Source organism: Zerene cesonia, chromosome Z (genome assembly GCF_012273895.1).
Source record: "Zerene cesonia ecotype Mississippi chromosome Z, Zerene_cesonia_1.1, whole genome shotgun sequence".
Classification (NCBI taxonomy): Eukaryota; Metazoa; Arthropoda; class Insecta; order Lepidoptera; family Pieridae; genus Zerene; species Zerene cesonia.
Window position 1 is genome coordinate 11,642,535 of NC_052122.1, and position 24,086 is coordinate 11,666,620.

Consider the following 24,086-nt stretch of genomic DNA (forward strand, 5'->3'; position numbering starts at 1 on the left):
TAGAAGTTCACTCACATCTGCGACGTTTTCAGTTTCTTCCTAGTGCTGCTGACGGGCTCGTCGGTGTCGGGTATGACGATCTGGCCGGTGGCCGAAGCGAGCGAGTTGTTCGTCTTGCGTCCGGTTCTTATTGGTGGCCCTGGTGGCGGTTCGCCCTGTATAAATACATTTGTGTTATACTAAAGTCCGTGCCTATGTGCTAATATAGACTGTGAATCTATATCTGTGCCAAATTTCATATAGATCCGGTAAGCTGTTTTTCTGACAAAAGTGCGACACCCACACTCTGTCCTAAGTGACGGATGGCCCATCCATAAATTACGTCACATAAATTATACATTCTTTTCCACCGCTCCTTCCTCCTCCATATACAAATAAAATGTACTTTTTAAAATTGAAAAAAAAGAGACATAACCGACAGTAGATTGAGCAACCAAATTGTTACACGTAATAAGAGTATTTTGAAAGAAAAAAAAATAAAAAACCGATACAATAAAACCATATATATACAGACTGACAAGTGAAGTTTGATGCTGTGTAGAGTCTACCAAACAATTTTTAATAAAAAATTATATTAAATTTTTAATACATTTGACAAAATTTCATTTTATTTGTACCGTGAAAGATTTCCACCGTATTTTTATTTTATTATTGTGACCACAGACAATATTTTATTTTATTTCTTTATTGCATACTTTAAGAGAAAACAAAAAAAGTAAACGATGTAATGACGTCATACATACGGCAGAATAATGATGCGCCTATGTAAAATTTTAATGCCATGTAATTGTAATTGTAATGTCAGTAATTGATAATAAGGACCTATAACACTAGGGTTCCAAGTGTTTATGGGCAGTGGTGACCACTTAACATCAAGTGGCCGGTGCAGTAACTTTGTTCACGTAAATTCAATAATAATTGCAGTAATTTTTTTTATGTTTACTTGTACAGATTAAATTTTATTAATAACCGCATGAATGATGTGACGTGGAAAAAAAAGGATAAACAAAATAAAATTCGACCACTTCTCCCGTGATTTACATTGCTGAAGTTCCTACTTCCATAATCCCTGTGGGTGGTTGTGTGGTAAAACGGTCATAAAGTTAAATTTAATTTAGTACAAAAATATATACTGAAATATATAAAAACCTAACCTTTAGTATAAAAATATGAACTGAAATATATAAAAAAAATACCATTACTTGTCATTTTATTTGAAATTCATAAAGATTATTTCAAGTAAACTTAAATATCAGTGTTAAATTATGTAAGAATGACAAGATGTTTGCAAAAAAAAATTCTCTATTGGGTATAACGTTTAAATAGGAGAGAAAAAAAAAACAAGTTTTGTGAAAAACTTGTAAATGATCTTTCTAATTATCGCCGAAAAACAAATTCTTCGGAAAACGTTTAAAAAACCAAAACAATTGGCGAAAAGACGCAGGTTTGAATTACAATTCAGGATCGATTATTTTTATTTTTTATATAATTAATTATTAGTAGACATATTATAATTAATTATTTGTAGAAATGCAGCTACTATTTTTTCAAATTAAACTGAATTTTAACTCTCAATGTATTTACTCAATAAACAAAAGAAATACGGCTTCTCTTAAATTATTTTTATTTACCATTTTTTTCTTTTATTTTGTTATTATTCTTGTTTTATTTAATTTTGATAGTTTCTGATTGTAATTCGCAATATATATGTTAAAGTCATTAAAACAAGAAAGAATAATTATTGCTAAATAACAAATATTCTATGTGATAAGAACAGAAATAAATATTGGAAAATAAACATCCTCTTAAAAAAATACCTATTCTATCCCTCTGAAATACTTTAAGAATTTCATAAAACATAGCATAGTCAACGTCACACCGCGACTGAAATCTATTTTATACATCTGATTGAACAGACATTCGTAATTAAAGCGTATTAATTATCTACCGGTATTTGTTTATATCAATGAGTTCGCCCGTAACGAAAGGGAGCGTGTCTTTATTTTTTTATAACTAACTTTGTGCGTAGCAGACGAGTTTTTTGACTTCTTGCCCTTGTTCTTCGACTTGGTAGTTTTCTGCGGCATCGCTTCTGGCTCCGAGCTGTCGGAGCTATCTGACGACGACGACGATGATACCGATTTGGATCTAGAAATGTAGAATTATTAATACCAAAACTATATTTGACAGCGCAGTGGGAGTTCAAAAATTTTCTGTTTTTCTATTTTTGTTAAAATGTGAAATCGATAAATGCCGAAGGAGCCGCAGTTCCTACATAACATTTGATGGCAGAGCAAGCTAACGAGAATTTGTTTTAAAACAATATTTTTGAGAATTTGTTTTAAATTTGTTTAGACAGTAAACAAAATTTAATTTATGAGTTTAATAAATCCAACTCTTTAATTAGCAACCAGTTCTTTCAAATATTTTAATCTATTGCATTGATATCAAAACGCTGTATTTACATTGAACTTAGATCAAACACATCTGTAAACCTTCCGAATCTGCTTAAATTCGACGTTGAAATTAATTGTTTATTCTATAAAACCACTGACTTGTCTCAGTTACTAACGTTAGTTGTTTTTAAACAAAAATGAACTTAGTCAATATGTATACAAACACATTTATAAATACTTAACCTACCTTAACAGATTCCTCCGCTTAGCCCGATTCCGCCTCGCTAGATCCTGGCTCTCCTTGCTATCTGAGTCCTTCGAAGTCTCCACATCGGTCGTAGCCTTGCTGCTCTCCTCTTCCTCCTTCTGCCGGATCTTTTGTAACACCCGGCTCGATGTACGACGGGGCGCCAATTCGAGTAACCTTCGAGGCAAACGTGACCTTCTATTAGCCATAATAAACTCGGAAAACGAAGGAAAAAAAGAAACGATCAATTTAAAAAAATGATATTTCGCAAGTCAAATATCGCGCGCACTCCGCGTAGAACCTATCTCAACCGCGTTATGACCGTGTGCGGAGTAAGTCGCGTTGCAAACTTTTGTCCACGACACATGTAAGGGTGTTAAAAACTAAAGTGTATTGTAAAAGCTCGGTGTGACAATGTGCTTCACGCACACTTCCACATTACATTAAAGATGAGATTGAATCTTACTTGAATGTTGACAATAAAAAAAATATATATATTTTAAAACCTATTTTTCATAAAATGGTGAATGTATAGATTATAATCGGTGTGTGGTATATATAATTGAAAATTATGAAGATGATGCGCGTTTCTAATTTATATTTAAAAAAAGATAATTAAAGTCATTGTAGACAGAAAAAAAAGTATTTGATAGATAGTTAGCAGAAATTTACTCAGGATATTCTTCCAAGATTTTAAGGGGAATCTCTAGAATGACTGTTATCATTTGCTTCTTCTTTGGCATTGTCAATACTTTTGACGAAAAAAAAAAAATTATTGCAAGTTTTATTAAAAAGCCATTGGCAGGGTGACTTCTCCCTTGCAGTGTATCGTTGAATGTGAACTAAGAACTTGTATGTAGCAATGAAGTAAGCTAGGCTAATGGCCAAAGCATTTAGCTGACTTCATAAACAGCACACATAATTAATGTGATCGAAAAATAATCTTACAGAAGCACATTGAATGCACAAACCTATAAAATGTTTACCATTCCTAACACGCAATGACCTTTTCAAGCATGGATATATAAAATGCATTTATTTTACGAAAAAAAAAGCTCTGATGAAGATGTGGTCTCATTGTTTTGTACTTTAGTTTTTAAGTATTCTTTCATATGCCTAAATTGTACACTAATTTTCAAAAACATTTACTTATTATCTTCGATCATTAATAGCAATTAGCTAACAATCAGGGATAAAATATGTCTTCACTAAAACTCCACCTAGGGGAAGATCGTGAATCGATCGTTGCGTTGTAAATCCCACTTTAATTCATACAAATTACGTTGAATTTGTATTGAGCTTAGGTCATAGCTGTAACTTTTATGAACACACTTTAAAAGTAAATCCAATAAGTTTGATTTTTCTTTAACGTTTGTTTCTTTCTATTAGATTTTTGCATTTTATAGTTGTTTATTATTACAATTATTCCTATATATTTTTGTAAGATTCCCAATGATTAATGTTTTAAATTTGCAATCTATTTTCCCACAAAAACACTAAAGAAGTTTTCATCCTTAGAAATTCAATGTACTTTTAATAATAAACACAAAAAATGTAACTGCTGCGTTCTTTGATAATGTCAAAGCACTGTAGGTTATAAACTAAAGAGAAGCACAGGCGGACGAGCCGATTATTAAGTACTCGATTGATGTAAAGAGACCTCTCAACAGGTACCTTCGCGTCCCTCGCTACGTAATTGCGCTCTGTCTCAGGGGATCATCATAGACTGGTCGCAAACTCTAATTAAAATTAAAACCCCCGGAGCAAGCCGCGCAGGACAAGCGTCAAAGCGTTTGCGAGATTCGCGAAAATAATATTTCGTTCGCGAGCATCCCTTTGTAGTAATCCAGGAGGTTGCAGTCAGTAAATAATAAGCCACAGATGGACTTTGGCCATTGAGTTTAGGCTATGTTCCCAATCAATATTAATTATGGCATCACGCATATATGTACGGTCAGCAGAGCGCTGTTATCAATTACTCAGGTCATTGGAAACGTAAATTCAGATACGTTCTATGGTAAATTAATTGTCAATGCAACATGACAACATTCATTAATAACAACTAGATACAGATATCCGATGAAGGGGGGGTATCGATGTAGGAATCCAAATACAAAACTGTTTGATTTGACAAATCACTTTAAACATTTCACATTGAAAAGGAAATGCTCATTTTATATTTCAATTACTGCATAAACCGTGGTACAAATTGAACTCCTGCAAAACCTGAATACTAAACAGGCATTCAGTAGAAAATCAAATCTGAATCGGAGAAGCAGAATAGCAATATTGTTTCCATAACAAACAATAGTATGAAAATTGAAAACTAATTGCGCATGAAGCGAATTGAACTATCACGGGAATTTCTGTAAATTCAACTTAATAATATTATTATTTCGAAGCTATAACAGAAATGATATTGATTGTGCTGAGTACCCTTTCAACTTTCCTATATCATTTAATAAGAAAGAAAACTGGAATAGGTCTTTTTTTGACACAGTCGGGTAAAAAATTGGATTCATCGAATCTGAATAGAGCAACAATGAACGATATTTCGATATTTTTCACAATGCTTTTACGTGACGCGTGGAATATACGCCGTACTATGGTTCCTTTTCGATGTTCAAATCTGATGCGCAATAAGGATATGAATTGTAGAGTTGTGTATTGTGTTGAAAAAAAAATGGATTCACATGTATGTGTTTCAATAATTTTAATGTTATTATGTGCTATAACATTGCCGAGAATACAAAATAAAAATACACGGCACGGCGTCGTGTTCTATTAACAACAAACTGCATAAACGGAATTTTGAAAAAATAAGATCCATATGAGCTTATCATTCGCAATTTGACATATTCCATATTTCTTATGCTTCGATATAAACAGCTATTGAAAATGCGTCAAACGATATAACATTCGCATATAGAACAACATAAAAAATCGCTTTGCATATAATGTTAGTCACAAACAGGCAGAAAGTAAATGGTAGGCAAATATTGTCAATATTTGATGGATATATAACAGCTAACGGCTAGGTCTAGGGTGCACCAGTAAACGACTGCATAACGTCATCGATTTCCAATTATTCTTAATATTTTATGCCAAACGAGTTGGTAACTTGATATCGATGGAAATACGAAAATAGATGCAATCGTTACTAATATTCTACTTAATAAAACATATGCTTCACCATGGTGAGGAAGCAAAACTTTATGGAAATGTAACTTTCAATTAAATTAAAATTGTACATTAGACCATGACATCATACAATGATTATTTATTATGACGAAAATCCTAATCCTACTAATCCTACTAATATGATAAATGCGAAAGTTTGTAAGGATGTGTGTGTGTTTATTTCTCTTTCACGCGAAACTACTGAACCGATTGCAATGAAATTTGGTATGTAGACAGCTGGACAACTGGAATAACATATAGGCAACTTTTATCCCGATATTCCTACGGCGAACCGAGGGGCGCAGCTAGTATCTCATAATATGACGAAATATCATTTTATAGCCACACTGATGAACACTTTAAACTTTGATATTCTCTTATATAAAAAGATGGTTAGGAACCATTAATAATAATGTATGTTCTGATTCAATTTAAACAATTCAAAAATAATTTTCATAGATCACATACCCACACTCTTCAGTGTGACATGCATCTTAAGTAACTAAGTACTATAACAACAAACAACAAAAAGTTCTATGAAAGAGACGTGTGAGGTCATACTAACCTATAAAAGTGCTATTGTAATATGAAGGAACGTTGAAAAATAACAAAGAATACCTTTTACAAGACAAGTGATAACAAAAGAAAATGCAAACTTGTGCGATCCGATTACAACCCCTCAATGAGTTGCTATCAAACACCTCAACAAAACATTTCTTCTTCTTACTTTTATAAGACTTCACAATAAACTGCATTAAATTTTCTAATACCTGCTATTTTCCTATAATTCTATTGAATGCTGGTATTTTCCTATACAGATTTTAAAATGAAATCCAAGCAATGTAGAAACTAATTTCTTTTTTGCTCTATCAAATAGCAAAAAGATTATTTTGCTTTCAAGTGATTAATTGACAAACATAAAATCATTCGCATTTATACATCTCAATAAGTTATATGAAAAAGGTAAGAGCTTAGGTATGGCTATATATATATATAGCTATATAATATTACATACTTTAAAAAATTAAGAAATATTTTACTATGGCATATTCAGTTTGCTGTTAGATTTATATCTGTTCTTAGACTACGAGCTGAATACACTTTAAAATTCTCTGTGACATGGAATAAAATATTATCATTGCAACAAAATGCTTAATTGCTGAATACAGAATATGAAACTATAAAACTCACCTTTTCCGCTGTAGACGTTCCTTCTCTTGAAACAGCCTTGGTATTTCTGGCATAAAATTCTGAGAGAGTGATCGGAATAATTCCTTCTCAACCTTGCTGGTAGCCTTGCTGAACTTCTGTGTCAGGTGGGTCCAATCCTCTTCCGTAAAGCACACGACCTGCCACACCCTCTCCGTTTCATCATCATTCCAATCTTCCCCATGTAGCCAGCCCCGCTTCTTATCCTTATTCTTCTTCTTCTTTTTTCCCTTTGGCTTCTTAACTATATCCTCTCGGTACAATCTTGTGCCATAGAAATACCAGTATGCTGAGTCGTTGTCATCCCATCTAAGAAAGAAAATTGTATCTGAACTGTTTGTTTCTTAAATATAATGCAACCGTTGTTTATATGTATAAGTTACTCACCCAAGTGGTTCCACCCTCAGACTCTCTGCTTCAAGGTTTTTAAACAAATCAAAAACATCCTCAGCATCCAATCGGAAATCACATAGTGCGTACAAGATCTCAACTTTCCTGCGCAGTGGCAGAAACTGAAAGTCAATGTCAGTATTGAATGGGTTGTATCGTCCTGATTCCTGACATTTTTGCCGGAATAGTCGTCTCAAATACATCTGAAAAACAAAATTCATTAGTACTAAGGTCTTTAAGTAGTAGGTAAAAGTACGCAAATGAGCATATGTTTACAATAATGGATGTATTACCTGATAATTAAATGCCGAGATGTCATTGTTGCCCAAACAACCATTTAAGAGACGAACAATTAACTCGGTCAGCAAAGAACTACCAGAGTCCTCGGTGCCGTCTGTTAGAAGAGCTTCCTCGAGCTCCTACAATATTTTCATGGTTTTGTTTATAATTATCGTTAGATATGGTCTATAAAGCGTCACAACATAAAAATATGAGAGTACATAAAATTACTCACTTCTATGTCAAAATCCAGAAGATTGAAAGCAGTCCGAAATAATGAGCAAAAATACGCAATACTTGGTACTTCCCACCATGATTGTATGTCAAGGAACCGTGAGAAATTCATTCAGGGATGTTGTGCAGAGAAAAACACAAACTGATCCTCTTTTTTTTTCACTGAATCCTACTTAGAACTCGATAAAAGATGGTAACATAACCTTAAATCACTATTCCTTCACTGAACGAGGAAGGAATCTATGCGAAACGCGCTTCCATATTATCGGGGTTGCTTCAGAATGATGTAATTAGGTTTTGTAAAATTTATTTTTTATTCTCAAACACAGACACGAATATGCGTTGTGTATTGGAGAACACAAACGCCATAACAGTTTACAAGTTATTCAACTGCAATACTAGTACGAGATGAGAAATCATCTTTTGAAATTAGATCTGAATGGAATTAAATTTCTAAAAACGTAAAATATTTTTCGAACGTAAATATTTAAACTATTTTGTAAGATATAATCTGAATCATTAGTTTTAAGCAAATTAAAGCGCTCAACGATTTCACTGCTAACGGAAGTTGTTATAGATAAGTATATCTTGTTTTGTTTTATTTTTGCTCCGTCTCTATAGTCTCTTATTTCATTGATCACAAATCCGTTCAATACACCATAGACAATTGAAATATATATAATGGCATACATCACTTATTATATTATCATGAATATTGTATTAAAATTTATATATATCATTTCAAAATTGTAGAAATATTCTGCTTAAATGTTCATTAATCAATTCTCATACAACATATCAATTAATGTAATAAAAATTCTTATATAACAGTAATTTCTATTTTTTTTACTTTCAATTTTTAAATATGTGGTAGTATTTTTTTCATACAATATCCAATTGAACACTTTACATTAAAAATAAATATGTTATAGGATATGATACAGTAATAGTCTGTGACTTTCAGATCAAGCCATCCAAACTCTTAAGGCTATGCTATCTGTAGAGAGTAGAGTTTAATTTCGCTAACTTCAACAATTTTAATTACTGCTTACTGCCAAGTGCCAAAATTTAGATAGAAGTATATTCAAATTTATTTTTAGAAGAACGAAAAAATTGTTACAATAACAATTAAAACTTTCATTATAAAAAAAATTGTTGAAAGCTTACGCTGTCAGTGATTTATTACTATTGAACCTTAATTGAATAGGTACGGCTTTATAGGGAGTAACCCATCCAAAGCATTGAAATGAACAATCAATAAATTATCGATGCTTGTGTATGTACGTATTTTATTTACATTGACTACTGTAATTCTTACATGTTCTTTATAATACTATGTAGTCTATAAATCATAATAAGTAAACATTCATTAAAATTATCAATTTAATAAACAAATATTTATTGTTTAATTAGCGCTTATCAGTCGTAACGGACGGATGATGTGAATACATTTTTTATTTGTCTCAGACTCGAAAGCGTGTGGTGCAGAAAATAGTGGTGTAAAAATTATAATTTTTAAACAGCTTTCGAACTATGCATATATATGAACAGCGATGCCCCGGGATATTTTAAGCGATAGCCTAGCAGTGTTACGTATCGTAGAGGTAATTTCAAAAAAGTGTTCTCTTAAAATGCTCAATTTTCATTCCTAAATAATCTGCATTCACTAGCACTTGATTCATTTGTAACATTAACTTATAACAATATTTAATTGTGTACAGTGAATTTAATTTCTTTGGGTTTAAAAAAAATCCTTAATTTTGAAGTGTGTATTACAAATTTAATATTAACATATCTTATCATGCCCTTCAATAAATAGCCTTTGTGAATCTTAAACAAATCACTTGATTATATTTAAGCATGAAGATGAAGAAGATTGGTCGCTTGATGAAAAAATGTCTTGTAAACAAACCACAAAGAAACCACTGAATGCAGCAACCAAACCACAGGGAGCTGCTAAGGATGACTGTGCATGTTATTACAACTATGGGTATGTGTCTCCCCTTGAATTAAGTATGGATTAGTAATCATCTATACAACAAAACACTAACTAGGTCATTATTAAAGTTGATAAAACATTAAATCACTAGCTTTTTATTTAGGAGGGAATAGGTTAAAACCATTTCTTTCAGCCTCGAATGTTGGTATTGCTTTGTTATAAACTTAGGGTAGGTAGAAATAAATTTTTGTGACAAACAATGTTTGTTTAAAAATGTATTAAACTCATTTTAGTTTTTTGGTTAAGTATGTATCTTTTTTACTTAACTAAGAAAGAAAGAAATTTAAATCATCCTTAACCTTTATTTTTTTCTAGCAATTGCAAGTTTAAATATATAGCTATGTTATAAAAACTGACTTATAAATGACATATTAAAAAAACACTAAGAAAATATTGCCATACTATATTTGTGGAAATTAAAGTTTAACTATACATAATATGTTTGGTATATGTGTTTAAAATATGTTAAAATATATAATGTTGTTTCAGTAGAATATATTGTGTTGAGCATCTTAACAAGATTTCTTATCATCTCACATCAACACCCACACTGTGCATTCAAAGGAAACAGTTGATTTGTACAGTTAAAATTTATTTCAATGTAATGAACTCATGCTCTAATATGCTACCTAGCCTTACCTTCAACATATAATGAACCACAAATTGAAAAAAAATTGGAATGTTTATGTTTTTCAAATCATGCCAATGCTAACTTAGGCAACTCAATTTTATTGTGAGCGACACTCTTAAATGATATGTTGTATTCTATAAAACTTTAAATATCAATATCATAATTTCTATTCACTTAATTGATAATTGATGCAGAACTGAGTTCCACTTCATCTAAATATAAGTATTAAAGTTGCATATCCTAAGGTAATCAATTTATTTCAGACTCGGTGACACAACGTCAAACCGACAGAATGACCCGGTATACCAGTACAAGACCAACAGTCTGCCAGCCACAACAGGCATTTCACACACATGGGATAACCTAGTGTGTTCTGCCTTACGGATATCTCCCGAGGATATAGCCAATCAGCTGTCGTTGTTGGACCTCCCATGCTTCAAAGCAATACGGCCGGAGGAGCTGGTTACCTGTGGGTGGACAAAATTGAATAAGGCTACCGTTGCACCTAATGTTGTGGCATTCACGAAAAGGTTTAATAGGGTGAGTGACTTGCTTATTTTATTGAATTCAGAATAACTGATTCTTTTTCATATTCTATGTTATAAATATGAATTTGAGTATGTCTTTTTGTTCTTCTTAAGTTTTAGGAATTATAAATAAATGATTATTTTTAACAAAAGCCAGAACCACCTTAAATTAGCCAGAACAGGAGCAAATTTTAATAGGACCTCATAACATGCACCAGCTTTTAAATAAAAATAAATCAATTCACCCAGGAAAAAGTTATGAGATAACAAATAAGAAGAATAGTGATAACCTCCTCCTTTTTTGATGTCGGCTGAAAAGCTGATGCTTTTGAAGTTTTAATAATTAGAAGCACTAAAAGCATAAAATCTAATCATTGCACAATTAAAAAAAAATACGCACATGCTGTACAAAAAAAACGAATAACACACCTATACACATCACCCAGAACTATAAATATAAATATATAAATACTGTTTCAGAAAATTCTCCATAGATTTTTAAATATTTCTTACACTATATATTTTCCTATACTTGTGTTAATTTAAAATAAAATAGTTAATGGTTAAAGGTTTTTAAATTGAAAGGATGTACATCTTATATATATAAAATTCTCGTGTCACAGTTTTCGTTGCCATACTCCTCCGAAACGGCTTGACCGATTCCTCTGAAATTTGGTAAGCATATTGGGTAGGTCTGAGAATCGGCCAACATCTATTTTTTATCCCGATATTCCTACGGGATACGGACTTACGCGGGTGAAACCGCGGGGCGCAGCTAGTCTATATATATAAAATTCTCGTGTCACAGTTTTCGTTGCCAAACTCCTCCGAAACGGCTTGACCGATTCCTCTGAAATTTGGTAAGCATATTGGGTATGTTTGAGAATCGGCTAACATCTATTTTTTATCCCGATATTCCTACGGGATACGGACTTACGCGGGTGAAACCGCGGGGCGCAGCTAGTATGACTATAAAAACCACCAAAGATAACTTTCCAATATGCATTGTAAACATTACGTTCCTATGCAATTGTATGATAAATAAGGAATCCAATCATAAGATCTAAGAAACAATATGTCTTATCAGTTTCATAGTTGCTTTTTATTGAAATGAAATAATAGTGTTTCGAAAATATGCCAAATGAATTGCATTACATTTGAATATAATGTAAAATCAGTACGGACATTTATTTTTGTATTTATTGAGTCTCGTATATTCGTTAATAGACTTCCATATATGAAGGTTTTCATAAAATTAAATACGTAATATAAAATTTATAAAAAATTATACTTATTTAAGTTTAATAGATGTCTGTAATGTTCTTCCTTTCTTTCACATTATTACTTTAAATATATGGTAAATTACAAAATATCAAACCGTAATTCAGAACGTAATAAATATTCCATTCTTAATATAGTCGTATTTTTTTTTTCAAATAAAATAGTAAATAATATATGTAATAATGTTATCAGTAATCACCCACTTGCGAATCGTTTGTTATGATTAATTCTTTGTTCGTTTCAAGGTAATCGGTTACTTCCTTGTTGTATTTGCTTTTAGTCCATATACTTAACTTAATAGCTTATAATTTATATTTACTCCATACATTAATTATGGGTAATTAGTTGAGCAGCGGTGGGTCAGTGGGTTGGCACTCGGACGTAATTTAAAGTCGAGGGTTCGAGATCGGACGAGCGCACAAGATAAATTGGCGTTACAATTTCAATGTATATACATTATTGAAATCACAACTGCTCGGAAAGGCGCAATCCATACGTGGATTCATTTCTGCATTTCCGTCGTCAATCCTGTCCTCATCCTTTAAACCTCAAAGCGGCCCTATCTCTGTTAATGTTCTTCGGAGGTGGTCATCGCTTAGTATCGAATGAAGCACCAGCTCAGTTGATAGCTATTGCATAAAAAAAAAAACCTTAAATCTCGGAGTGCTCAGCACTTGAATTGACTCCCCTGGAGCTCTTATTATAAGTTCATTGTCAACGATCCATTATGGAGTAAATTAGTACTAACAATAGACAGGAATTCGCATGTTACTTTATTATTTAATAAGACGAAATATAACGTTTTGGATGCGTAGTTCTGAATAATTTAACTGTGTCAAGACTAGAAATTTAACGGTACCAGCATTCGCCACGCGTTGGTCTATTACTGAGATAGACGTTTAATAAGTTCGTGAAAGTTGTCAAAAAGGTTGTTTTTAATATCTATTACTAGTCATTTTATATACTTCCTTAACAAATTATGATTTAAATTGTATTATTACTCATAATATTCAGTATGGCGGGCATTGTTCAATTTTCATTTTAGGTAACTTATTGCAAAGGATAGATTGTTTTGGATTTTTGAGATGACTCAATAGAACCTGACCTCATGTCACCATATAAGTTGGAATGCCTATTCGGCATGTTTTTATATGACCCTCATATCTAATAACGAAGTTTGTTTATCTTCATAACCTAGCCAGCCAAAGAAGATGAACTTATACACAGCTGATGTTGAAAATACTTTTTCTGTTAATAATAATACTTTTCGATTGCATATTTTTGCATTGCGTATTACAGAGAGGTTATGTGACGGCATAAAGCAGTGTTAAAACCAGTGTGGTATACGCACACAGCTATATGGATCGATTAGTTCCATCACTCTCCTACACTGGGATTAGTACTGTATTTAGACATTTCATTTGACGCATTTAAAAAAAAATCTAATTATTTTGCATTTATCAAAACGAAAAGGACAACTAGTTCTATTCTTGACATATTTACGAGATTTAATTTAATTTCTATGTTGTTATAATATATTATACGCTGTTCGTGTTTTCATCGAAGGTATTAGCTAAGTGTAAATTATTTTCAGGTAAGTTTTTGGACGGTGCAAGAGATATTGAACGGGCAGTCACCGAAATCGAGAGCGGAAACTTTGGCACACTTTATAAAGGTTGCGAAGAAACTGTACGATCTGAACAACTTGCACTCGCTCTTCGCTGTTATATCAGCTCTGCACAGTGCAAGCATCTACAGGTGAGCTGACTTTCTAAGTATGCTCTTAACTCAGCTCTATTCGTTCATACGTGATTCTGATACGTGATCCTTACGATAGATGTTAGTTAATTCTAATGTTAGATTTCACAAAACTCTTTATAAGATTATCATCATAGTGCTTGTGCCCCTAAGAAAAGAATTAATAGACAACGTAAAAACAGGATATGATTAACATCCGTTCGGTTGTTGATTTTTTCGCTTGAAGACGCAATACCTAGTTTTTGTTGCAAAATACACAGTTTTTTGTGTTGAAAATATTTCGCTTATTTTAAGTTTCATCTATATATTTAATAAATAGGAATTTTAAATGTAAGTATAGAATTAAGAATATCATTATGCATTTTATTAGATTGTCGAGGTAAGTCGTATTTTTTTTTTCAATTAACAGACTGTCGAAAACGTGGGCGTGTCTATCGAAAAAGGATAAACAACAGTTCGACAAAATGGCGGAGTTGTTCGGCGAGAAGGATAACTGGACGGCGTTGCGAGAGTACATGAGAAGCATACCCTTACCCTGCATACCTTATTTAGGTAATAATTGTTCTCGAAATCTATACTTAATATAATCGGGTCTATTGGTCCGATTTGAAAAAAAAATGCAGTTAAGAAATTTTATGAACAGGCTTTAGGCTATATAACATCAGGTACTACGTGGATAAAACCGCAGGCCACAGCTAGTATAAGTATAAAAGTCTTCACCGCGTGTTTTGCTAGGTGTAGTTAAACTTTAGGTTCACAAATAATTTAGTAACTATCTCAGTTTGTCTGTCTCTCCTTCAAGCCTGAAGAACTAAATATATTTCGAATTTTTGAAATTGTCTTCTTTCCGCCATAAGAAGACTATCTAACTTAAAGAATTATTCAAAGCAGTCCATTATCTTCTGGGAAGCGTATGAAACAAACGAACAAACTATATATAAAAGTATATAGATTGCTCAGGGTCAATAGCCATTATCAAATAGTAGGATAGTGGGACAAAGTGCTAACTCGAAACATTTACTGGGTTTTCCCTGAGACAAATTTATACGAGGAAAATATTAGATAGTCCCAGTCTTATATTTATGCTATATTTAATTATATCTGTATGTGGGTATCGAGCTCGCTTCAACGCTCGTGTGATGAGTGGGGAAGTCGGGGCCCATTTCCTTTTTCTTATCGTTTCATGTCTATTACTTTCCTTTTCTTCTTTCCTTTTATCTTTCCTTTTTTCTTCTACTATAATTGATCGTGGGCGTTGTTTATCGTCGACACCATGAGGCGACACACTAGCCAGCTCTAACGTAAAAAAATCACATAAATAACATTGTAGATAATAAAGCGGCATGAATGTTTCAAATAGCAATCGGCTCTTTAATGTAAAGCATAATTTAAGAGATAATTACAAAAGAATTGTAGAAGATATACGAGCATTGTTCGTCGACGCAACAGGATATCTATTCATTCGAATACATCATATTTCCCGTAGTAGATAAGGAAGTTATGCATGTGTTTGTCTGTTATCGATGTGGCCACATATCTTTGTGTGATTTTTGCTGCCGTATTTATCGGTCGAACGTATCTGTTCTATTTTTATTTGGAGGAGAATTATATGGTTGTGGCCTGTTTGCGTTTATATAAGTAGTTTAACTTAGCCTTTAAGGCTTTTTTGAGGCATATTTTGAAGTTATAATAGGTCTCAGAAGGCTGATCACATCTGTTTTTCTACTAGCTAAATATGAGCTCGTAAATCGCCCCAGCTTCGTAAGGGTACAAAGTTTATACTAACTTCGTCGTGCCTGTATAAACAACGTTCGCAGCTTGACATTAGATAAACGGTTATGACTCTGCATTTTGAATCTATAACGTCGTCGAAAATATTTAAATTACACGATGCAATGAGTCATATTGAGCTACGTCTAAGAACAATATATTTTAAATATGATGTTAGGATGATTGATTAAAAATCAATTTATATAAGCGACTGTTTCTCGTTAAGAATTAAATGAGTGTCGACTATTGTTGATTATTCACTATCCCTAAGGCTTAGAAATTAACCCTCGCGAACTATCGTAATGCAAAAATGTGTTTATTTATGGCTATCACTTTAGAAACATCTGAAACTGTCAGTGTTTCGTATTATACAACTTATATATAGACCGATCCACGAGAATCAGTCTATTCATTAAAATAGCGTAGTTTTAGAGACCTAAGCATGTAACATAGGGAGTAGGGACAACACACACACATACTTTCGGTTTTAAAACATAACAATAAGATAGTAAAGGTTATCTTAGCTTTTCCAATTATACATTATACAGCATTTAACTGCATGTGGATAGTGACGCGATTAAGTAAGCTAATAATAATATAACGAACCTATATTATTTTTTCTTAGGAACAGTTTTATCAACGTTAGGGTTTCTTTGTTGATAAAATACTATATCTACTCATATTATTCATTTAAAATAGCTAGGCAAGATTTATTGACAAAAATGACTATCTCATTATATATTTATGTTTAGGTGTATGTATATATATGTGGCGTAAATTCTAAAGGAGTTTTAAAAGATACCTAATAATGTAGTAAACCTATCAGACATGACAACGATGCTAACGCGATTACTGTAAAAAAGTGATATTGAAAGATCTGCATATTGCCCGTATGTTGTGAACAATCGATGCATTTTTACGTAACATTAGTGAAAATCAGTACCTATTTTAATCAGTAAATCAAGAATAATCGTTTATTGTGTAACCTTTTGCTACATACATTTTATGTCTCTGTCGTATGCAATTGTCCCTATAACAACATGTTATTTTCACATATCAAAATTGATTGTTCACAAAAGACAGGCAAGTTGTTTTTAACTAAATACTAATAATTTTTATTCACAAAATTGTTCCAGGCATCTTCCTCACGGACTTAGTGTATATAGACATGGCCCATCCCGCGGGTTCGCCGCACCGGGCCACCAAAATGGCGGTGGTGCTGAAGGCCCTGGAGCGATACCAGAGCTCCGAGTACGACATAGCGCCGGTGGCGCACGTCGCCAACTTCCTGAACAGCGTGCGGTACATCGAGGAGCTCCAGAAGTTTCTAGAAGATGACCAGTATAAGTAAGTTTGTTGGGAGGCCCTTTTAGACATTTTGAACAGTTCCTTTTCCTATCTTTACCGCTGTTATTTAACCGACATCCCGAAAAAGACACGAGCTCTCAATTCGGAGTGGAACTTCTTCAAAATTATCAAAAGCTTTTAATATATAGTGCAATACATTCCAGGTTATCCCTAAAGCTGGAGCCGCCTTCCCCGGTGGGCAGTTGTTCAGGGTCAAAGGAGTCCATCAAGGAGGCGCCTGGGTCCAGCCCCTTCACGTTGTCTCCCTCCCACCGGCAGGGATCCGGTTCCCTGCGGGTCCAAGGATCCTTCACGCAGGGCAAGTTCGTGCCGACGCACAGGAAGTGCAGATCGTTAGGATCCAAGTGGGTGTCGCTTTTCTTGTCATTTTCTTTATATGATTTTTTGTCGTAATTCACGTTTTAAATTTCGTGTATGGTAACGTTTTGTAATCAATAAGGGAAGGTGTGAAAATCTTTTTTGCTTAGAACCTTTTTTCGGTAACAATTCAGTATTACTTTTATTAATTATAATTATACAGAATATGTTAAAATGATGCTACCCATAAATTTATCTAAGAGTTTTGAGCAAACAATACTTAATTTACAATTGAAATAATCGTAAAATTTCAATATAACATGCTAAATTAGTTTTTAATTTCTCTTTCCAATACAGTCCCGTCAATTTTGTGTGTTTGTTCGAAGGGTAAGATAAAGAACAAAATGGCTATGTGCACACATTAAACATTATGCTCCTTTCTATCAAAATTTCATGTCTCATTAGTGACTAATAATTATCTATCGTGTGGTGTGTTGTCAAACTTTTTCTTGTGATCAAATATATCGTTTTTTTTTAATGTTCTTGTATTTAAAACGTATTGAAATAATCCAGAAATTTCTAGAACTTTCGTTGATATATTTGGTCAGTTGTAATATATGTCTTTGATACTTTCAGCTCTTTAATTGTTATTTTCGTTGTTAGTAGCCCACTTAGAACCGAGACATAATCATAGTACGTTGTATGGTTGATTTTCTGATAGATTATGGCTTTAACATTATTTTTATTATAGTTTAAAATCTTGAACAGTTTGAAATGTATCGATTATTTATGTGTACATACATTAAAGAAAAAGACGCGAAAGTATATGCCCTAAATAAATACTATTTTCTCTTATAAAATTCGATTAAGATCCAACTGAAAGTTAAGTATGATTTTCAAAGCGTAATAAAATCCACAATAATTTGAAATTGAGATGAGTCATTTTCCATTAGAATTAACCGTACAATTTGTTTAACAACCACCTACTAGGTTTCGAAGTGCGAGCTTGCCAAGAAATTTTCACAAGGTCAATTTCGGTGTTGGGTGAGTCGAATATGCTATAAGCCTGTGTATTGGTGTTAGTTTAGGATAACGTGTCTTGGTATTGGGAATGCGATTTTGGCGCCAAAAATTATAAATACGGGAACATTCTTTTTTTCAGGAATGTTTAATGATACGCTGTTTTAAAAGTTTGTAGAAAAGTTTATTTGACAAAAGTTTATTTGTTTCTTTTTATATTTTCTAGTTTACCTACAGAGATACCTGGGTTTATTTTGTTTGCGGTATGATGTTAGATTCCTGGTGAGGACCAAAAATTAAATGCATAGGAGGATAAAATGGTTATATATTAAATCAGTCAGATGATTGGAAATAAAACGCAATGTTTTGTGAAACTGAACGAAAATATTATAATTACATAATTCGATGGAGATAACTTATAGTTGCAAAACATTTATAAGATCATGATTATCATAAATATAAATGTATAGTTATTATAATTTAAATCGCGTAAAATCAAACACATGAAGTAACTAAACTCCATACCACGTAACGCTTTCAATGGCAATGCTTGTGAACATTAACAGTCACTGTTTTATTGTGTTTTTGGCGCCAATTTCATCGCTTTTTTAATTACCAAGAGAGCATGCTTTCGCCTGCAGGAGAATCGATACGATGATTCGATTACCTATTACTCATTAGATTTGGGTCAGCACGGCTTACAACCTCACAGCGTAACGATGTTATAGGTATGCTTTGAATCGCATTTTGTAGGTTTGTACGAAGGTTGCTAGGTCTTTTGGTTTATAGTATTGTTCGCTGCAAGTATTTAGAGGTATTCTACGTTAATTAATGCTAGGTTCTTCTGAGAAGAAATAGTAGGAATTGGATCCATTGATTTCTAGACGAGTGAGCTTTGCTTAAATATATAAGTTATTTTGACAGTATTTATTTTTATTTTTTAAATAAAATTCAAGCTTTTATATCCATTAATATACATTGAAGCTGCATTTGGCGTGCGTTGGTTATAACTAAAAATTTTTATAACTAAATAAATATTATAATTGTAAAATGATAGCTTATATGAAAATATGGTTATGTCTTGTTATTTTATATCGTAAATATTATGTATGCATGCTCTTTCAGTGGCATGGTATAACAGATTACCATCATTATTTTAATTTTCACAGTTTTCGTTGACTTTTTTTATTCTATGAACATAATTCATTATTGTTCTTGATACAGGTAATTATTTCTTTTAAATTCAATCATGAATACTTACTCATTGCAATTGAAATATTTAGTATTTTATAACACAATTAACATACTTTCAACAGCTTTGTTGCTATTTGTTTTGCCTGTATAGTTTTAGATTTAAAATATTCGAGTATTTAGAAGAATAATTTATATAACTGAGTTAATGCTATAATTGTTTATAATGCATTAACTCATTTATATATAATATTATTTTATCTGTAAATTTTTATATATGCATGTTTTTTTGAGCATGCGTGTAATTTAAAATCGGTAAAACAAACGTATTTTTAGTAGGCCGTTGCCGCACAGACAGGCGGCTAGGCAGTAGCTTAGTAAATAGATCGATATATATTGTTCGTGAGTGGACGGACTTGAACGCTAAGCGACTAACTAGACGCCAAGTGCGGTTTGCTTGGCGCCCACAGCCTAGGATTTTCTTTGCGGCCACGATCTTATTTTGAATTGTGTATAGCTAAACATATTAAGACATTATCTAACATCACATATATATTTATAACTTCTCTGAAAGAACCATAACAAATAGCAGATGTTCAAACGAAATTAAGTATAATAACACGATGCTTATGTTGTTTAAAATAAATTGTGAACAGGTAAATGAGTGCAATTTAATTTAAATATATTTTAACATTTGATATAAATGGCTAATGTAAATTTAATATAGAAAATCGTACTAAAATACTAACAGCTTTTATCGTAACTTTGTTCATTTGAATAAACAAATAAAAAAATGTAATGCAAATAAATACTTCATTAACCAAATATTTTAATACTTAATAGATTTTATTCCCTAATGTGCTCATAGAAAGTCTCATACAAATGACGATATGAAGGTTAGGTAACAAGCCTAGAAGATAATCTAGAAGATAAAGAAGTTTAAAATACCTAAATGATATCCTGGTTGGATTACCTATTGTGATGCAAATACCCTGCGGGCTGGAATATTGATGTCGTACAATATATTATATTAAACTAGTTTGCAGTAAGTTAGGTATCAGTCTAAAATGACGAGAAGAAACTAAATAGATTTAAACTAACCTAGCATACATTGAAATTAACAACCCCTTAAATCCTTTCTGTCCAAAAAGTATATTCACGTGAGACTTAACTCAAACGAACACTGTAAAAACGATAGTTTCATAAAATCTTTACCATAGTACCACCACTTTATTGAAGTTACAAGCGAATATAATTTCGCAGTATATTCGGTAAAGGCCACCCGGACGACAAGGAGTGCAAGACGCCGGCCGGCTCGGTGAATTTGCTCGACGATACTCTGCTGGAGTCCCCTAGCTCAATGGTCGATAAGATGTCCGAATCGCTGCCCTTCAGGTAAGGACGCGGAAAATATAAATAGTCGAACCCGATAAAGTATAATGACATTCAATCTCTGTTAAACCTGAAATATCTGGATATTAAAAAAAAAGTTTGCACATGAAGCTTCAGCCATAGCTTTGTGTAGAATAGTATGTGTTATGTCTACCAAAGACATTACGAATACTGTTCTATGATAGGATATTTTTAAGGATTCAATGTGAAAAAAAGAACCTGAACGTTGATTCTGACTGGGCCTAAACAGGTCTGATTCGAACAGATATAAATTCCGACTATAATCGTTTCAAGTTCTTTATGTTATAATAATGTTCTCTATTCTCAGCGATCTGTCAACGGCGGAGGCAATAGGTTGCGACTACCAGAGCTACGTGCGACGAAAAACAATAGTGAAGGATGGAAGAAAAATCTCACTCTCTTCTTGGCAGCGCTATTGGCTGCAGATCACGGCCAATATCATGATCTTCTTCGCGTCTAAGTCGTTTAAAGGGTGAATTTGTTTTTATAATACTACATAATATAATGTATGAATAATGGATAAAAATTCAATGACATTGATAATTAAGCAATTAAAAATAAAGTATTTAGCACACAAAATGATAGATTTTTTTACAATACTTGTCATATACTCGTACAGACATATTGACTTGCTGCCAATCGGTCAGTATATCGATGGCGTCTGATGATGTAACAACGTCTATACTGAAATTCATACACAAGAACAAAGATACAAAAATAAAAGACCGCTATGTAAATAATTAAATAAATATCCAATATTAACGGTCAGTTTCGCGACTTGCCACTATAGTAACTGATAGCCTTTTTGAATACTTTTCGACTAAAATTTTCATACACCAAAAATCGACATATCCAAAAGTTGTGAGACCGTCCATAAATAAGAGAAATGCCAATATTAATTCTACTTTCCTATCGTGCAGAACAACACGGAGCGACTTCAGCAAGGAGAGGTGCAAAGTGCTGACGCTGCACGCGGGCTGGCGGGCGCTCTGGTTGGAGACGGAGGCCAACGACGCGTTCCAATTGGTCGATCAGCATGCGCACACGGTTTATAAGTTCAAGTGAGTGCTGTAAAGCAGTGGTGGCTCAGTGGTGAGGCACTCGGCCATAAAAATCGACAAGTCGGATTTCGAGACCAGGCGAACGTGCAAAAAAACGGTGAAGGAAAACATCGTGAAATAATCGGCTTGTCCAAGAATAAAATGTTCGACGAAATGTGACAACTGCCAACCCGCATTTGGCCTTAAGGTCTCAAAGGAGGCCCGTGCCCCAGCAGTGGTAATATAACATATGGGCTGGTGATGATGATGCATGCTATCGGTTTATAATGACATCACATCATAGTAGGACACTATAATGTGAGGGGGCACATTATGAAGTGAGAGTACATTAGCAATTGCGAGTAAGGTGTGGTGTGGTACTTCCCCCGGTGTGGGTTGGCCCCTTTCGTGCCGATACGTGCTCCCCTCATGACATCTTAAATTGAGACCGAAGAGGCTTTCGGTTCTACGCGGACTTATTTATCACTATGTTCAATTAGGCGTCAATGAAATATATAAAGAGCAAACTACATAAATTATACTATAAAAAGGAAGAATTATTATTCACTATTATATATAACCTCATAATCCAATATTTTTTTTAGTTTCTTAACGTATCCAATACAAGCGTGAGTCCAGTATATTTTGTTTTTCTATAAGTTTCTGAACGCAATGTTAGAGTTGTCAGTCTTACGCGAAGATGTCAATATTTTATTAGAATAGGTGTAAAATGTCCGTGGCGTGCGTTGTTATATGAAAGTTGTATATTGTATACGAGAAAACCGTACTTAAGTTTTGATTGTTTTGTTTTTTATAATAGTTGCTAGTTTAATCTTTAAATATAAGTCAACGCATTAGGTTAATCCTATCATAGTATGATGTACGATGAAATAAGATGTATTACTTGGATTTTAGCAAAAACGCAAACATTAAAAGCAACTGTATGATTAGATTTTTATATGCAACATAGCATGAACTATGCAAAAGTTACACAAGACCACTATATCCAAAGAAAATTGTTGCATCGTCAAGTGTGGCCACGTTATGCTAATATTCCTTCCTTTTGTCCCCAGGACCGGTTCGGAGGCGACCGCGAGACAGTGGGTGACGAAAATAAACAGCGTCACGAACAAAATGGTGCAACCGCTTCCAGCGAATCTCATGTCTTTCGAGTAGCGTACGTACGTACGTTGAGTACTAGACTATGTTATTGCTAACGAATTTTTCACTCCATCCACGGATGGACGGATAGATCTACGGACGTTACCATATGTAATGCACGATCATGTATTTAACGCGAGATTTTCTTGTGAACGCAGTGTTTTAATGACTTTCGTCCCGTGGAAATGTAAAATGTTGTCTAATGAGCAATAATTGTTTATAATATTACGGGATGATATATTTCGAATATTTAGTTTGTACTAGATCGTTTAATACACGATTTTATATTGAAAAAAACTTAACGTAATTAACTTGGTACGTGCTTTTTTTTGCAATGGCGGGAATATTTCTATGGAATATTCTGGATTTACAGCGAAGATAAATCGGTATGGTTAATGTGTTGTTTGAATGCAATCGTGGATATTATGGTAGCCGCGTATGGAAGTTGTATGGATAGTAATAAGCGATAATAATTTCGGTTACGATATCATACGTCATGCGCTTGGAATTAGACAATAAAATCTATTAAACAAGCGTCGAACAATTTGTATAAATATTTAGCGATTCGTTACTTGTATGGGAAAACTTTCAATGACACATTATAATTACGCGTATAGGCTTCGACCAAATATACTGTAGACACCCGGTCTCATACAAAATACCGCCTTAAAAGTGTCTCCGCGTCAACATATAGC

At 33.2% G+C, this 24,086-nt stretch overlaps 2 protein-coding genes across 6 annotated transcripts in view; one reads left to right on the forward strand and one right to left on the reverse strand.

The window, feature by feature from the left end:
• LOC119835850 overlaps positions 1–8,324 on the reverse strand; it is a 15,941-nt gene extending 7,617 nt beyond the window's left edge. The window contains exons 1-7 of the mRNA XM_038360887.1: positions 7,937–8,324; positions 7,716–7,841; positions 7,420–7,625; positions 7,015–7,341; positions 2,644–2,820; positions 2,019–2,148; positions 16–155 (exon numbers count right to left, since the gene is read on the reverse strand). Coding sequence (XP_038216815.1) covers positions 16–155; positions 2,019–2,148; positions 2,644–2,820; positions 7,015–7,341; positions 7,420–7,625; positions 7,716–7,841; positions 7,937–8,047 — 1,217 coding nt within the window. The 5' untranslated portion in view covers positions 8,048–8,324. The remainder of the gene's footprint in view (positions 1–15; positions 156–2,018; positions 2,149–2,643; positions 2,821–7,014; positions 7,342–7,419; positions 7,626–7,715; positions 7,842–7,936) is intronic.
• Positions 8,325–8,960: 636 nt separating this feature from the next.
• On the forward strand, positions 8,961–24,003 carry LOC119835592 (ras-specific guanine nucleotide-releasing factor RalGPS1). Of its 5 annotated transcripts, none has more exons than XM_038360510.1 (13): positions 8,961–9,215; positions 9,403–9,539; positions 9,795–9,925; positions 10,829–11,105; positions 13,968–14,131; positions 14,541–14,683; positions 17,038–17,248; positions 17,413–17,613; positions 17,924–17,953; positions 21,041–21,172; positions 21,498–21,662; positions 22,111–22,251; positions 23,304–24,003. In XM_038360510.1, the coding sequence occupies exons 2-13, from the start codon at positions 9,489–9,491 to the stop codon at positions 23,404–23,406; spliced, it is 1,749 nt and encodes a 582-aa protein (XP_038216438.1). In that variant the 5' UTR covers positions 8,961–9,215; positions 9,403–9,488; the 3' UTR covers positions 23,407–24,003. The 5 variants fall into 5 exon arrangements, with proteins under 5 accessions (XP_038216438.1, XP_038216434.1, XP_038216436.1 ...); XM_038360506.1 differs by lacking the exon at positions 17,924–17,953 and adding an exon at positions 18,557–18,610; XM_038360508.1 differs by lacking the exon at positions 17,924–17,953 and adding an exon at positions 18,557–18,610 and having other exon boundaries at positions 8,961–9,211.
• The last annotated feature ends 83 nt before the right edge of the window (positions 24,004–24,086 follow it).